Source organism: Triticum urartu, chromosome 1 (assembly GCF_003073215.2).
Source record: "Triticum urartu cultivar G1812 chromosome 1, Tu2.1, whole genome shotgun sequence".
NCBI classification, from domain to species: domain Eukaryota; kingdom Viridiplantae; phylum Streptophyta; class Magnoliopsida; order Poales; family Poaceae; genus Triticum; species Triticum urartu.
The window spans coordinates 489,881,730-489,899,287 of record NC_053022.1 but is presented as its reverse complement, the minus strand read 5'-3'; the positions used below and the strand labels follow the sequence as shown (position 1 = coordinate 489,899,287).

General features: G+C 48.1%; 1 protein-coding gene across 1 annotated transcript; it reads right to left on the bottom strand.

Annotated features, from left to right (window-relative positions):
- Nucleotides 1-374: 374 nt before the first annotated feature.
- LOC125536282 lies at nt 375-1,259 on the bottom strand. Its single transcript, XM_048699477.1, has one exon. It carries the CDS (start codon nt 1,142-1,144, stop codon nt 611-613), a length of 534 nt encoding a protein of 177 aa, XP_048555434.1. The 5' UTR covers nt 1,145-1,259; the 3' UTR covers nt 375-610.
- Nucleotides 1,260-17,558: the final 16,299 nt, after the last annotated feature.

The window sequence follows — 17,558 nt, the reverse complement described above, 5'->3', positions numbered from 1 at the left end:
AAAGAAGGTGGGCAAAGGAAAGAGTGGCGCCACAGGCAAGGCGTCTCTGACTGCTTGATGGATGACTTTCGATCTCTCGGCCCGTCCTTATGCCTTGTGTCCACGTGTTTTTGTCGGCGGTCTCTTGGTGTAGTAGCAATGTCGGGTTATGTGGATATTATGTATTTGAAGAGACTGGCGGAGTCACATGTACGGTTATGGGGTTTCTTGCAATGTGAGCAGTTAGTATGTGCTCCGTTTGTATTAGTTTTCGCCTGAATTTCTGTAAATTAATTGAGCAATTCTTTTCTTGTTAATTAATCGAGGAGGCAAAACTCCGTTTCGAGAAACAATAAGGAACAGCTCGGGAATAAACAAATCAACGAGCCCAGTCCGCAGTCTGTTTGTACAAACTTTAGATCTTGCGATCTTTTCATTTTTTTCAATTTCCCAATCGACTTCCGAGCCAAAATGAATGAGCATCCTCACACTTTCCATAAGGATTAAGGAGATTAAGCTTGACGGAGAGTCAAAATGGCTCCTCAGCAATCGATCAATCATATTCACAGCGGAAGATCGAAAACGAAGGCGGAAGAAGAGAGGCAAAAGAAGTGGAAAATCAGTCTAGTTGCTAGTCGGAGGGCTCCTCCGCTATGCTCTCGAGCCGCGGCCGCCACACGCCGGCGCGGGCGCTGCTGCTGCGCCGCCGCCGGTGGCCCGACTCCCGCTTCTCCGACAGGAGCTCCCGCAGGTAGTTGTCCTGCTCCGCCGTGCTCGCCGCGGCGGCCACCGCCGCGCCGCCCTTGCGGTGGCCGTGGCCGTGGCGCCTCTTCGTCTTGGACTGGCACTCGCCGTGGCCCTGCTGCTGCTGCTGCTGCTTGGGCCGCTTCAGCTCGGCCGCCGGCGCGGAGCACGCCGTGGGGATGAGGAAGTAGATGCGGCCGCGCCTGAGCTCGGAGTCGGGCGACACGATGACGATCCTCCTGGCGGCGCCGGCGGAGCCCGCGGCGGTGAGCGCGTGGCTGGGGTGCGCGGCCAGCACGTCGGAGGCGATGAGCGGGCAGGTGAACTCGTCGACGTGGCCGCTGAGGTGCACCACGCGGACGACGTCCAGCGCGCCGCAGGGGAGCATGCACGCCAGGCAGCACCGCAGGCTGTTCCCCATCGCCGCCTTCCTCTGCTCTTCGCCGGCGGCTGCTCTGCTCTGCTTGGTGCGTGCGTGCCGGGAGAGGAGGCGCGTGGTGGCTCTGTCTTGTTTGGCTCTGAGACAGCTATGATGATGAAGGGTGTGGCTTGGGTCGGCCCGGCATGCCTTGGGTATATATAGAGCTGTTTTGGAGTGGGGGGCATCTGCTTTGGTGCATGGTGTGCCCAAATGAGTAGGCAACGGGTACATGCATGGTTGCACATTCATCCTTCTTTTTTCTTGACAACTCACTGATCCTTCTTTTGACATGGAGATTATTTTTGTGGGGGTGGTTCTCTTTTTTAAATAATAAGAAATCCAGTAAAATGATACTACGCCTTTGTATGTGTGTGATAATGATATCAGCAACATATGGTGCACCCGGGTTGAATGGAGGGGCAATAATATCAAAGAAAATTTTGTCATGTTTGAAAAGATATGCTCCATTTTTGCCATCATGGCACTCTCAATGCATTACTATATTAAAATATAGTATCTAAATACATGTTTAATTCCTACGGCATACTGCATTAATGGCCGCAAAAAAGGATACACCACACTAAGATATATTAATTCACTAGTTCAGGTGCATCGTATACATCATTTCAATTTAAAAAATATCAAAGAAATCCAAACAATTATGAAACCCTTTCGTGATGATCATGGTTGAGTGTTCTACTTATGTGTGAAGTTTTGTCAAGAAATAATTTGGGTGTTCTTCTAGGTAGATAAAAAGTTGCAATTTCGACAAACATGAATTGTAACTTTCATATAGAACCGATTTTTTGTGCGCTGCGCACTGAAGGCCACAAGAAGTCATTTGTTCGCAATATTTTACACCTGAGTACAACACTGTATCATATTCATTAAAAAAAAATTTGGAATTGCTTGACATTTTGTCATTTTCTATATTTCTAAAATATTTTGTTCAGTTAGGGTGAGCCTAGACCTAAGGTTTCATTGTGTATTTTTGCTATATTTAAATACATGTTTGGTTGTTTAATCCATATAATATAGTACAATAGTAAGGTATAATTCATTGTAGGAGCTATATATAAAATTATAAATACATATTCATTGGAGCAGAGCTATATCAAATGCATCAAAATATTTAGAATTTAGATATAGTCCTCCAAATAATTTTATCGTATTAAAAATATCTCATTTAATTTGTGTTTGTGAGAGGAAAAGTATGGGGTTGTCTTGGTTTTGGTGCTGTGATTATGAGATATATCTAGATTAAAATATGATAACTCTGCAAGATGAAGCACCGAGACTGCCCACGTATCAACGTCCTGCATATCCAAAGTTTGTTGAAGCTTGCTCGCTCTTACAAAACTGCGCTATAACTTAACATTCATGAATGCTAAATGCTTTTACACAGAGACTAATCAACGTTTAGAAATTAGTGAGCAGACAGACAACTCTGGGTAGCCTTAGTTGGGCCGAAGTTACTCCACTTGAGTAGCTAATTAACCAAGCATGACGCGGGGTTTAACAAATGGAGATCATTGTGTCTTCCAATCGAGTAGTACATGTAGCAACATTTGGCCTCAGCCATATCCAGCACAAGCAGAGACAAAAAGGGACACCACGCAGCATGTTCATTGCACTTGCAGGTTTGCTCTTTGTTTAATCCTCTGCCTCAATGGCAGCATTTTCCTTATTGCACTTTCTAAGATGCCTTTTGGGGAATCTCTCACTGGTTTTCTTTTTCTTCAGGGTGATCCAGGAACCAAGACGGAAGGCAAAAGAATTATAATCTGCCTGAACTGAAATGATGCGAATTCGTTCGTGGGGGTCTCGCGAACCAGCTGCTGCTGCTACTCAAAACCTGGTTTCTCAAGCCCGGAAGGGAAGCTGCTGGGCAGCCTGCTGCCGCCTCCGGCCATCCGTCCGTTCGTCCAATGATGATGGGGAATAAATCTCGTGCTCATTATCTGTTATACGATTCTCGTGGCGAACATTCCCAGCGGCAGGAGGATGGCGCCGCATGAAGTCCGTGGCGTTCCTCCCTTTTGACGTACGATCCGCTCGGAAACTCGGTTGGAATTTCCCTTGATTTGTTGTCCGTCTAGAACGTGGCGAATTTGGCCCGTTTTTTGTGTCGTTTTCCGGTGTATAATATACTAGTATACTCCTCAAGAGGTTGCCTGAAATCCTTGAATTTCCCGGTCCAGAAAAACGTGTGGTCTTTCGAATGAAACGGAGTACTTGTAGTACGTACACTAGCTGCTAGTAGTACTCCAGACTGCTATACGCTATACGATACGATCGAATATACAGAGGTTGAAGAAGCTGAGCTTGTGCAGGCAGGCAGCAGCCATCATGTCATGTCATACCCCAGACCAGACTTCAAAAGCGGCAGCGAGCCAGGTAGGCCGCCCGCCCCAGGATCGGCGACCCGTCAAAAAGCCGAGTCAGGAAGCTGCCCGCCTGCGAGGAGACACCCGAACCGAAAGGCTGCAGGTGCCGCTGTGCCAGGCACACCGGCGCCGCCCACAGCCCGGAGCCCCCTCCCAGAGCACGACGCGTGCGCGCACGGCGACCACCCACCGGCTACGTACGGTGTATGTACACTACCGAACGAATACTGCTCCGATCCGCTGATGGCGCGCACGCCTTGGTACGCTGCGGCATCATCGGCCCGCAGGCATCGCGACGCGACCGTCCAATTAAGCCTGGGACGTGCGCCGTACCTGAACTGAACTACAGTATCATCGGCAGCGGGTCGCGCGGTGTGCCGATGGACAGGAATTCGCGGTCGCGGACCGGCCAGCTCGGGATCGGGGGCGTGGGCGGCGCTTTTGGGCGCAGGCGCTTGGGGCGTCGGGTGGGAAAGGCTGGCGGTGCGCCCCGCGGACGGGACCCGTCACCGGCACCCATGCGCTGCATGCGACGACATGCACTCCGCGGGGAGATCGCATGCCGTTGCGGCTGTCGGCTTGGGCTCGCTGGCTATGCTACGCCTACGCTAACCCGTGACCAATCTATGCTTCTTGAAGCGGGATAGGATAGGCGCCTGCTGTGGCGTCCTTCTTCCTGTCCCCTCTCCATTTTTCGCTATGTGACCGACTGAGCGAACGCGCGCACTCACCGTTGCGTTTAGCACATTCCAGTGCGCAGCCACAAGTTTTCACCCCACGCCTCAACAAGGGGTATGTTGCAAAGCAAGCGAGCAACAACGTGCTTGTTGCAAACGTTGCGGCTGACTGGGTAGTAGAATGGACTTCGTTCATTTGCAATAAGGGACTGTTGCTAAGCAAGTAAGCACAACAGGGTGCTTGTTGCAAACGTTGCGGTTCACTCCGCGATTGATTGGACTTCAATCAATTGCAACAAGGGGTTTGTTGCAAAGAAAGCAAGCACAACATGATGGGTCATACGGACGACTGTCTCACACACAATCCAATGGTTGCCGAGGTGGCCGATCCAATCTAGTCTTCATCCGACCGAGTGTAGTGCGGCCCATCTCGAAAAAGGTTAATGCTACATTAAATTCTTCAATAGAATTATTTCCTCTTTGGGATAAAATACAAATAATAGTATATTAGAGCATCTACAATCGGGCGCCTCACCCCCCCCCCCTCTCCCTCCCAAAAAACGCCTAGGCAGACGCTCTGGTCATTGGTCGGTCAAAAAAACCGACACAGAGGGACGCCTTAAACGGGTCTCAAACATCCGGGCTGACCGGCACCCCTCATATCCAGCCCAAATGTACGGCGAATATGGGGATTGAAAGTGCTAGTGATCGACTAGAGGGGGGGTGAATAGGCGATTTTTATGAAAGTCTTCAAAACATGTAAGTTTCGAAGACAAACAATAGAAATAAACCTATTACCATGCAGCGGAAGGTAGACTACACTAGGCAAACCATAGTCAAGTATTCAATGAAGTGAAAGCACAATGACTAATAGTAGCTAGACAGTAAGGATCAGGTAGGAAGATATTGTGAAGCCAATCAGAACAAGTAATCACTCAATGAAGCCGAATGGTGATGCAATCGCACAATGACTTCACAAGGACCAACAGTAAGTAAAGGGAAGGGAATGATGAAACCAGTGACTCGTTGAAGACAATGATTTGTTGGACCAGTTCCAGTTGCTGTGACAACTATACGTCTGGTTAGGGAGGCTGAGATTCAACTCAGAAGACCTCGTCTTCACCTTATTCCCCTTGAGCTAAGGACACCCAGTCCTCGCCCAATCACTCTGGTAAGTCTTCAAGGTAGACTTCCAAACCTTCACAGACTTCGTTCACCGGCGATCCACAATGACTCTTGGATGCTCAGAACGCGACGCCTAACCGGCTGGAGGATTCACAGTCCTCAAGTGTAATTGAAAGTGCTAATGATCGACTAGAAGGGGGGGTGAATAGGCGATTTTTATGAAAGTCTTCCAAACAGGGAAGTTTTGAAGACAAACGATAGAAGTAAACCTATTACCACGCAGCGTAAGGTAGACTACACTAGGCAAACCTTAGTGAGGTAATCAACGAAGTGAAAGCACGATGACTAATAGCAACTAGGCAGTAGGGATCAGGTAGGAAGATATTGTGAACCAATCAGAACAAGCAGTCACTTAGTGAAGACAAAAGATAATGCAATCACGCAATGACTTCACAAGGACCAACAGTAAGTAAAGGGAAGGGAAGGATGAAACCAGTGACTCATTGAAGACAATGATTTGTTGGACCAGTTCCAGTTGCTGTGACAACTGTACGTCTGGTTAGGGCGGCTAGGTATTTAAACCTGAGGACACACAGTCCCAGACACCCAGTCATGAACATGCAGCTCAGAACCCTTAGTCCTCACCGTATTCCCCTTGAGCTAGGGTCACGCATACCTCGCCCAATCGCTCTGGTAAGTCTTCAAGGTAGACTCCCAAACCTTCACAGACTTCGTTCACCGGCGATCCACAATGACTCTTGAATGCTCAGAACGCGACGCCTAACCGGCTGGAGGATTCACAGTCCTCAAGTGTAATAAGTCTTCAGATCACACAGACAAGAAGACTTAAGTGATGCCTAACACTCTTTGGCTCTGGGTGGTTAGGACTTTATCCTCGCAAGGAATCTCTCAAATGCTTCGAGGTGGGTTGCTCTCAAACAACAACAGCCGTACTTTAACTCTGAGCAGCCAACCGTTTATGGTTGTAGGGGTGGGCTATTTATAGCCACTAGGCAACCCGACCTGATTTGTCCGAAATGACCCTGGGTCACTAAGGAACTGACACGTGTTCCAACGGTCAGATTTTAAACACACACGGCAACTTTACTTGGGCTATAAGCAAAGCTGACTTGTCCAACTCTGGACAAGATTCGCTCTCATAGTCTTCACTCGAAGACATAGGATTTTGGTTAAGCATCACTTCAGTCATTCTGACTGGTTCTCTTGGACCCCACTTAACAGTATGGTGGTTCCTATGACTTAACAAAGAAGAAAAAGAACTACGAAAGATCTAAGTCTTCGAGCTCCATAGTCTTCATGCGATGTCTTCTCTTGTCATAGTCTTTAATGTGAATATCTTCACATACCACCTTTGACTTCAATGTCTTCATACATTTTTAGGGGTCATCTCTGATAGGAAAACCGAATCAATGAGGGACTTCTACCTGTGTTATCCTGCAATTCTCACAAACACATTAGTCCCTCAACTAGGTTTGTCGTCAATACTCCAAAACCAACTAGGGGTGGCACTAGATGCACTTACAATCTCCCCCTTTTTGGTGATTGATGACAAACTGGTTGAAGTTTTCAATGGGGAATATAGTATGTGAAATTGTAAAGGATAAGGAATTGTCTTCATAAGTTGTAAGGCCCCCCTGAAGATGTGCATATAAGTAATTTGCTTTTGGAATGCAAATGCACATGGCAGGTTGTACTTGTGGAGATCCTATTCAACTTATGATGACAATTCATCATGCATGAAAAGTATGTGAAGATAATGACATGCATAATGGAAAATGGACGTCTGCAAAATGATCTAAGTGCGGAATTTATCGTCGCACATGCGGAATTTATCATCGCATCACAAAGTAGCAAACGAGTAGCAGACGACCATCGAGTTTAAGTGTTACAACTCAAAGAACCAAATGTATCAAAACGAGAGTTGTAAACACTAGACAAAATATAAAGTAACCGCCCATATGGACCCGCTTGAAGACTATCACACTCATATGCTTCTCCCCCTTTTGTCAGTAAGGACCAAAAAGGTTTGAAGACATAGAGCATCTACTCGTTCCCATGAGGAGTAGGTGAAGTAGCAAGGTCTTCGGTGTTGTTAGGAGGTGCAGACGAGCTCGGGGCAGTGTCGACGCGTGCTGAAGGAGGGGGCGGTGAAGTAGCATCGTCTTCGTCCTCGATCACTCTGGCATTCACAGTTGCCGCAAAGGAATAGAACTCAGAGTCTTCAAGTGAGGGAGTTCGTCGCAGCACAGCCCTTCGGGGAGGTGTGGAGTCAAACTTGAAACGTTCAGAGAAGCCATCCTCTTGAAGATCATCCTCAGAGCACATAAGCGTCAGCCCTTTCCATGTACGCCGACAAGTTTCATGGGCAACAAAGGCATTCTTGGTGGCAAGGTTGCGAATGCGGTTGACATTCACCAAGAGGCTGTGCATTTGGCGCTTCAGCCAGTCATGATGCCTATCCTGTTTCTGATGAAGAGCAACCAGAAGCTCTCGGTCATTGAGAACACGAGATCGCTTCTTGGGTCGTTGGGCAATAGTGCTTTCAATGGCTTCAGTAAGGGCACGGTGAGGTGCACGTGTAGTACCAGCCAGAGGATAAACACGAGTGACTGCTTCAACTCCTTCAATGTTCTAAGTGAAACTTTGATGCTCCCCAGTCTGAAGACTAAGAGGCTCCTTGGCAGGCTCTGGATAGAGGGCTTCAACGGACATATCCACGTCAGGCATAAAGATCCGATGATTGCGAGCAGAGGGCTGATATGAGATAGATGAGTGGAGTTAGATCAGCCTCATTATCCATGGAGCGTAGAACTTCAAGCCAAAGAGATCAGATCTTGAAGCAGCAAGTTGGCAGATGAAGAAGTCTTGTGCATTGAAGCATTTGCCGTGAAGAATATAGAAGACTAAAGTCTTCATTGCACCTTCCAGCTTTGCATATGGGGAATGTCCTTTGATGGGCCAGAGAGTTCGCCTTAAAATGTGATAGATGGTCCTTGGCAGATACTCCAGGTCTTCAACAAGGAACTCCTTAGGATATGCAGCGTCTTGTGGCAAAGGCTTCATCATACCGAGCATCTGACTCATGTTCGGTTCAGGCTTCTGAAAGATGCTATCCATAGCTTCACTGTGAAGTTGACATACAGGTTCATAGAGATCTCCAGGAGTGGGCAGACCAGTGAGCTCAATGATATCAAAGCCTTTGGCTTTGTGATGAACATTTCCTGTCATCCACTCAAGGACCCAAGTCTTCGGATCTCTGTTGTAACCACGTATGTGAAGTGTGGCATAAAATTGGAGCAGCAACTCTTCGTTCCAGTGCTGTTGGTCGGTGACGAAAGGCAACAATCCAACCTCTTTGAAGCAGTCTAGAGCTTCTTCCAAGCAGGGCAGACCAGCTATTGCTTCGGTGTCAAGACGCATATGTGAGAAGATGCGACCTTGATTGTACAGAATGCATGAGTAATAGCTTCGCCGCATATAGCTCTAGAACCGATCAGAAGATATTCGTTCCCTTGAGTAGGGGTTCTTGGAGCTATTGAAGAAGGTGTTGTCTGCTTTGAAGTTGTTGACATTGAAGGATCCAGGTGCTGATGCAGGACCTGGAAACCTGGGCAACCTTGGCATTGGCTTCTATACCTGAGGCCTATGCTCAATGTGATAGTCAAACTGAGGATCAGCAGCAGGCGCAGGAACAGAAGCAGTAGCATCATTGGCTTCGCTGACTTCTGATTCTTGGGTTGGTGTAGGCTACACATTTGCTTCAGCCATGACAGCGTCAGTGGCTTCACTGGTGGTGGTGGTGGCAGCCTCAAGATTTTCTACCTCCACTTGATAAGCTGGAGGGTCGGGCACAGACACGTTCTCCTCGAGAACAGCTTCGTCAGTAGTTGGGGGAGTGGGGACACGTTCTTCTTCTTGGGTGTCATCGGCTGATGCAGCCGGAATGTCTTCAACAGCTTTAGCTTCAGATTCAGAGACTGGAGGCCTTGGTCCTTTGCGAAGCCTGCGTAACGCTGGCGACGCCTTTGGAGATGGAGTTGGCTGGGCCTCAAAGTCATCTTCTTCTTCTTGCCTGGGTGGTGTGACTTGTTGTTGTGGGTGATCAGCCCATGATGCATCCTGAGCAATTGGCGTCAGAGGACGACCAATACTGATGAGTTCGTTGTGCGTAAGCACAGGCGATGGTACCTGTTGGTGCTCGATCTGAGGAAGAACTGCATCATCTTCAACATGGTCATGGTGACCAATGTCTTCAGCAGCGGTGGGATCAGCTGCTGGAATGTCTTTAGCTTCATGAGCCTCTGTGAAAGCAGGCTCATGGACAGTTAGTTGGCGCTCTTGATGTTCAGCGGCAGGGCGAACCATGGAGATAGGTTCAACAATTAAGGGCTCTCTAAGAGCAGCCCGTTCCTTCTTGGTCTTTCGCTTCTTCTTGGAGGGAGCAGCAGCAGAGGCTTCAGGATGTTTCCTCTTTCTGGCTTCAGCCTCAGCAGTCCTCGTCTTCTTCAGTTCTGAAGCGGTAGACCTGGCTTTTGGCTTTGAGCCAGTCATGCTGGTTGGGAAGACAATGGGATGTGCTTCCTGCCTTGGTGCGTCGGGTTCGGCCATAGCGGGCTTCTTCTTCTGCTGCTTTGCAGCCATCCTGGGGTCGATGCCAGGACGCCCAAGGGCCTTGCGCTTCTCAGCCTCATTGTAGGCTTGCACACACTTGTCAGCCAGGCTCTTCATGCGCTCACGAGAACCTTGAGCTTCTTCACGCTTCTTGAGAAAGGCTTCTTTGAGCTCGTGCAGCATGATCTTAAAGTTCTTGACCTCTTGCACACTAAGCTTGGCCATATGCTTCTTGAACTGAGCTTTCTCAAAGTCAATCTTCTGCTTCAGTTCAACGATGCGCTGGGCTATAGCTAACTCTGAAGCAATGGCGCCATGGAAGGCAACACTGAGGCCAATGGGAAGTTGCAGATCTTCAAAGCTGAGGTTGGGCGTGTCAAACCACTCATCGATGAAGTCGTGGATGATTGCCACGTCAAAGAGAGGCAAATTGTTGAAGATTTCTGCTTCTACTTTGCTCTCGATCAGTTGCTCAAGAGCGTCATCTGCAAGATCTTCATCACTGGACAGATCAATGGCATCGTTGCGCAGAATAGCAGCAGCAGTCAGTTCTTGGCTGGTGTGTGGCAGAGGCATCTTGACTTTCTGGGGCTTGGAGATGCGTGACAGATCTTCAGACTGCACACTGTCTTCAGGAGGTGCAGTAGCCAGTGGCTTCGCCCGTGAGATTTTTGATGCTGAGGCAGGCTTTAAAGCTTTAGGCTGCTTCAGTTTCTTTGGCTTCGGCGCTGCAGGCGCTTCATCTGATTCAGCGTCATCTGCAGGCTCATCCATGGCTGTCCCTTGAACCACGATATGAGTGATGAGACCTTCCAGGTTGTAGAAGGGCCCAACAAGATTGGGTTCTGAAAGTGCGTTATATCGAGTAGAGGGGGGTGAATAGGCGATTTTTATGAAAGTCTTCAAAATGTGGAAGTTATGCAGACAAACGACCGAAATAAACCTATTACCCTGCAGCGGAAGGTAGACTACACTAGGCAAGCCATAGTCAAGTATTCAATAGAGTGAAAGCACAATGACTAAGAGCAGCAATGTAGTAAGGATCAAGTAGGAAGAAATTATGAAGCCAAACAGAACACGCAGTCACTCAGTGTAGATAAAAGATAGTGCAATCATACAATGTCTTCACAAGGAGTAACAGTACGTAAAGAGAAGGGAAGGATGAAACCAGTGACTTGTTGAAGACAATGATGTGTTGGACCAGTTCCAGTTGCTGTGACAACTGTACGTCTGGTTAGGGCGGCTAGGTATTTAAACCTGAGGACACACAGTCCCGGACACCCAGTCCTGAACACGCAGCTCAGGACACCCAGTCCTCACCGTATTCCCCTTGAGCTAAGGTCACACAGACCTCGCCCAATCACTCTGGTAAGTCTTCAATGTAGACTCCCAAACCTTCACAGACTTCGTTCACCGGCGATCCACAATGTCTCTTGGATGCTCAGAACGCGACGCCTAACCGGCTGGAGGATGCACGGTCCTCAAGTGTAATAAGTCTTCAGATCACACAGACAAGAAGACTTAAGTGATGCCTAATTCTCTTTGGCTCTGGGTGGTTAGGGCTTTATCCTCGCAAGGAATTCTCTCACAAATGCTTCGAGGTGGGTTGCTCTCAAATGACAGAAGCCGTACACTAACTCTGAGCAGCCAACCGTTTATGGTTGTAGGGGGTGGGCTATTTATAGCCACAAGGCAACCCGACCTGATTTGTCCGAAATAACCCTGGGTCACTAAGGAACTGACACGTGTTCCAACGGTCAGATTTCAAACTCACATGGCAACTTTACTTGGGCTGCAAGCAAAGCTGACTTGTCCGACTCTGGACAAGATTCGCTCTCATAGTCTTCACTCGAAGACATATGTTTTGGTTAGGCATCACTTCAGTCATTCTAACTGGTTTTCTTGGACCCCACTTAACAGTACGGTGGTTCCTATGACTCAACAAAGAAGAAAAAGAACTATGAAAGATCTAAGTCTTCGAGCTCCATAGGCTTCATGTGATGTCTTCTCTTGTCATAGTCTTCAATGTGAATATCTTCATATACCACCTTTGACTTCAATGTCTTCATACATTTTTAGGGGTCATATCTGGTAGGAAAACCGAATCATTGAGGGACTTCTACCTGTGTTATCCTGCAATTCTTACAAACACATTAGTCCCTCAACTAAGTTTGTTGTCAATACTCCAAAACCAACTAGGGGTGGCACTAGATGCACTTACAATCTCCCCCTTTTTGGTGATTGATGACAAACTAGTTGAAGTTTTCAATGGGGAATATAATATGTGAAATTGTAAAGGATAAGGAATTGTATTCATAAGTTGCAAGGGCTCCCCCTGAAGATGTGCATATAAGTAATTTGCTTTTGGAATGCAAATGCACATGGCAGGTTGTGCTTGTGGAGATCCTCTTCAACTTATGATGACAATCCACTATGCATGTGAAGGTATGTGAAGATAATGATATGCATAATGGAAAATGGACGTCTGCAAAATGATCTAAGTGTGGAATTTATCGTCGCATCACAAGGTGGCAAATAAGTAGCAGACGACCATCGAGTTTTAAGTGTTACAACTCAAAGAACCAAATGTATCAAAACGAGAGTTGTAAACACAAAGCAAAATATAAAGCACCCGCCCATATGGACCCGCTTGAAGACTATCAAACTCGTATGCTTCTCCCCCTTTTTTCAGTAAGGACCAAAAAGGTTCGAAGACATAGAGCATCTACTCATGCCCATGAAGAGTAGGTGATGCAACAAGGTCGTCGGTGGTGTTTGGCGGTGCAAAAGAGCTTGGAGCAGTGTCGAAGCATGCTGAAGGAGGCGGCGGTGAAGTAGCATCGTCGTCATCCTCGATCACTCTGGCATTTACAGTTGCAGCAGAGGAAGAGAACTCAGAGTCTTCAAGAGATGGAGTTCGTCGCAGCACTGCCCTTTGAGGAGGTGTGGAGTCAAACTTGAAGCGCTCAGTGAAGCCATCCTCTTGAAGATCATCTTCAGAATACATCAGTGTCAGCCCTTTCCATGTGCGGCGAGAAGTTTCATGGGCAACAAAAGCATTCTTGGTGGCAAGATTGCGAATGCGATTAACATCCACCAAGAGGCTTTGCATTTGACGCTTCAGCCAATCATGATGCCTATCCTGTTTCTGATGAAGAGCCATAAGAAGCTCTCGGGCATTGAGAACACGAGTGCGCTTCTTGAGTCGTGGAGCAGTTGTACTGTTAGTGGCTTCAGTGAGAGCAGGATGCGGTGCACGTGTAGTGCCAGCCAAAGGATACACACGAGCGACTGCTTAAACTCCTTCAATGTTCTGAGAAGAACTCTGATGCTCTGCATTCTGAAGACTTAGGGGTTCCTTGGCAGGCTCAGGATAGATGGCTTTAATTGACATATCCACATCAGGCAGAAAAATCCAATAATTGCGAGCAGATGGCTGATATGAGATACTGGAGTGAAGTTTGATCAGCCGCATGACCCATGGGGCGTAGAACTTCAAGCCAAACAGATCAGAGCCTGATGCAGCAAGTTGGCGAATGAAGAAGTCATGTACATTGAAGCATTTTCCATGAAGAATATAGAAGACCAAAGTCTTCATTGCACCTTCAAGCTTGGCATGTGGAGAGTGCCCTTTGATGGGCCAGAGAGTTTGCCTTATGATGTGATAAATAGTCATTGGTAGATACTCTAGGTCTTCAACAAAGAACTCTTTGGGATATGCAGCATCTTGGGGTAATGGCTTCATCATACTGAGCATCTGACTCATGTTAGGTTCAGACTTCTGAAAGATGCTCTCCACAGTTTCACTGTGAAGTTGACAGCCAGATTCGTAGAGATCTTCGGGAGTGGGCAGACCAGTGAGCTCAATGATGTCAAAGGATTTGGCTTCGTGATGAACGTTTCCTGTCATCCACTCCAGGACCCAAGTCTTCGGATCTCTGTTATACCCGCGGATGTGAAGTGTGGCATAGAATTGGAGCAGCAACTCTTCATTCCAATGCTCTTGGTCAGTGACGAATGGCAGCAATCCAACTTCTTTGAAGCAATCCAGAGCTTCTTCTAGACAGGGCAGACCAGCTATAGCTTCAATGTCAAGACGCTTGTGGGGGAAGATGCGACCTTGATTGTATAGAATGCAGGAGTAATAACTTCGCTGCGGATAGCTCCAGAACTGATCAGATGATATCCTTTCCCTTGAGTAGGGGTTCCTGGAGCTATTGAAGAATGTGTTGTCTGCTCTGAAGCCATTGATATTGAAGGATCCAGGTGCTGATGCAGGACCTGGAAACATGGGCAATCTTGGGATTGGCTTCTGTACCTGAGGCCTGTGCTCAACATGATAGTCGAACTGAGGACCGGCAGCAGGTGCAGGAACAGAAGCAGTGGGATCAGTGGCTTCGCTGACTTCTGATGCTTTTGTTGGGGAGGGCTCCACATTAGCTTCAGCCATGACAGCGTCAGTGGCTTCATTGGTGGTGGTGGTGGCAGCCTCAAGATTTTCAACCTCCACTTGACGAGCTGGAGGGTCGGTCACAATCACGTTCTCCTCGAGAACCGCTTCTTGGTGGGACAGGGGAGTAGCAGCTTGTGGGGCTTCTTCTTCATCGGCTGATGCAGCCGGAATGTCTTCAGCAGTTTCAGCTTCAGACGCAGAGACTGGAGGCCTAGGTCCTTTGCGAAGCCTGCGCAACGTAGGCGACGCCCGTGTAGTTGGAGTTGGCTGGGCCTCAAAGTCTTCTTCCTCTTGTGGGCGATCAGCCCATGAAGCATCCTGAGCGATTGGTGTCAGAGGATGACCAATGCTAATGAGTTCGCTGTTCTCGAGCTGAGGAAGGTCTGCACCATCTTCTACATGGTCATGTTGACCAATGTCTTCAGCACCGATGGGATTAGCTGCTGGAAAGTCTTCAGCTTCATGAGCCTCTGTGAAAGCAGGCTCATGGATTGTCAGTTGGCGTTCAGCATCAGGACGAACCATGGAAATGGGTTCAACTATCAAAGGCTCTGTGGGAGCAACCCTATCTTTCTTGGTCTTCCTCTTCTTCTTGGAGGGGGCAGTAGGAGAGGCTTCAGGATGTTTCCTCTTCCTGGCTTCAGCCTCAGCAGTCCTCGTTTTCTTGAGCTCTGAAGCGGTTGACCGGCTTTTTGGCTTCGAGCCAATCATTCTAGTTGGGAAGACAATGGGATCTGCTTCCCGCCTTGGTGCGTCAGGTTCAGCCGTAGCGGGCTTCTTCATCTTCTTTGCTGCCATCCTAGGATCGATGCCAGGACGCCCAAGGGCCTTGCGCTTCTCAGCCTCATTGTAGGCCTGCACACATTTGTCAGCTAGAACCTTCATGCGCTCACAAGAACCTTGAGCTTCTGCACGTTTCTTGAGAAAGGCTTCCTTGAGCTCGTGCAGCATAATCTTGAAATTCTTCACCTCTTACATGCTGAGCTTGGCCATATGCTTCTTGAACCGAGCCTTTTCATAGTCAATCTTTTGCTTCAGTTCAACAATGCGCTGGGCGATAGCTAACTCTGAAGCAATGGCGCCATGGAAGGCGACACTGAGGCCAATGGGTAGTTGCAGATCTTCGAAGCTGATGTTTGGCGTGTCAAACCATTCATCAATGAAGTTGTGGATGATTGTTACATCAAAGAGAGGCAGATCATTGAAGATTTCTTCTTCTTCTTTGCTCTTGATGAGTTGCTCAAGAGCGTCATCTGCAAGATCTTCATCACTTGACAGATCAATGGCATCATTGCGCAGAATGGCAGCAGCTGTTAACTCTTGGCCAGTGTGTGGCAGAGGCATCTTGACCTTCTGGGGCTTGGAGATGCGTGACAAATCTTCAGACTGCACACTGTCTTCAGGAGGTGCAGTTGCCAGTGGCTTTGCCCGTGAGAGTTTTGGAGCAGAGGCTGCTTCTTTGGCTTCGGTGTTGCAGGCGCTTCATCTGATTCAGCGTCATCTGCAGGCTCATTCACGGCTGTCCCTTGAACCAAGATATGGGTGATGAGACCTTCAAGGTTGTAGAAAGGACCGACGACATTGGGTTCTGCATCACGTGTGCCGTCAGCCCTTGGAGCAGAAGGACCAGGGTTGAAGTCTAGTCCCAATGTCTTCTTGTTCTGCTTTGCTGAGTTCTGGGCAAACTGGAAGTTGCGCTTGAACAGAATGTCGTCACAACACCATAGCAGGGACGATGGGTCAGCATCCGCAGGTTGTGGTCCACGGACCATGCAGGGATAGAAGCCTTGTTCAATGGCTTCATCTCTGGTCCTGGGTTGAAGATTTTTGTAGAGGATGTCTCCCCATGGTCGCTTGATGGCATTCTTTTCAGCATATTCCGTGGTCACAAATATGTACTTGAACCACTGTTCTGCCCAATAGCGTCGAATCCATTGGATTCGTGTCTTGCGCTGATTGTAATCCTCTTCAGATCTGTCTTGTACAGCTCTGAGAGGTCATCGGGCAGATCTGTTGATGTTTCTCCTCGACGCTTTTTGCCACCCTTCCTTGCTGATTTTTCTGAAGCCATGAACCTTAATCTGAAAGGCTTCAATACGTTCAGAGGCTTCAAAGGTTTTCGCTTGCTAGACAAACAGGAACTGGCTTCGGGAGAATTTATGTGATGCTGTAAGAATTCTGCAAATGAATGCAGACTATGAGAACCAAAGGATTCTCCCACGGACATGTACCTGTGACAGCATTAAGGTGCGAGGGAAGGGGAAGAGGTCATATGCATTCTCAGAAGATTTTTAAGATAAATCAGTTTAGAAGACATTAACCTCATCGTGCGAAGACATTCACTCATAGATAAGGAGTTGGTTCCAGATTTGTACGAATCCACGGATCAGTACAAGTGAGGAATCTAACTACTTTGTGAAGCATAAGTGAATATACTAGGCATGTTATGAGATGCAGTATGAAAGGGATCCAACTTGTGTGAATATAAACTGCTTGTGGTAGAAAGTGATAAAGCTATAGGATCAAAGGGGGGCATAAAAAGGAGGTTTTATTTACCACACGAAGAACTGCTAGACGGAGTGGAAGAGGAGGCCGAGTGGTTCAATCTTCCATGCCCTAACTTGGCGACGGAGGGCACCTACGGTGACGGCGGAGAGGACGATGTCCGCGGTCGGCGTGAAGACGGCGTCGGAGAGGTTGCGGCAGTGAAGCGCTTCGTCGCCGGCATCGTTGAGTGCTAGCGGTGGCGCTAGGGTTCGTGCGAGAGTGGAAGAAGAGATAATGACTGTGGTGAGGCGTGTATTTATAGGTACAGGGGCGGCACTGCGTTATTACATAGGTGCCCCTGGCGATTCACATCTGATGGGCACGTGGCCGTCATGCAGCATATCGGGGGTTGTTCCACGTCCCATGCACGCCTGGATTGTCGGGTGGTCGTTCCCACTTCTCCGGGTTTCAGGTGAAGGAATGAGCACTGAAAACGGACTTAATGGTTGTCTCTGTATCTTCTGCTGACAAGGACGCAGAGAAGACATTCGACAGTTTCAATAGAATGCATATGATTTGGAGAGATAGAGTTTGAGATAGAAAGCATAGAGAGGTTAGGGTCTGATCACATTCACTTAGTTCAAAAGATTCAA

Excerpts from the sequence above, each read along its gene's own strand:
- LOC125536282 (XM_048699477.1), bottom strand. The coding sequence starts at position 1,144 with ATGGGGAACAGCCTGCGGTGCTGCCTGGCGTGCATGCTCCCCTGCGGC.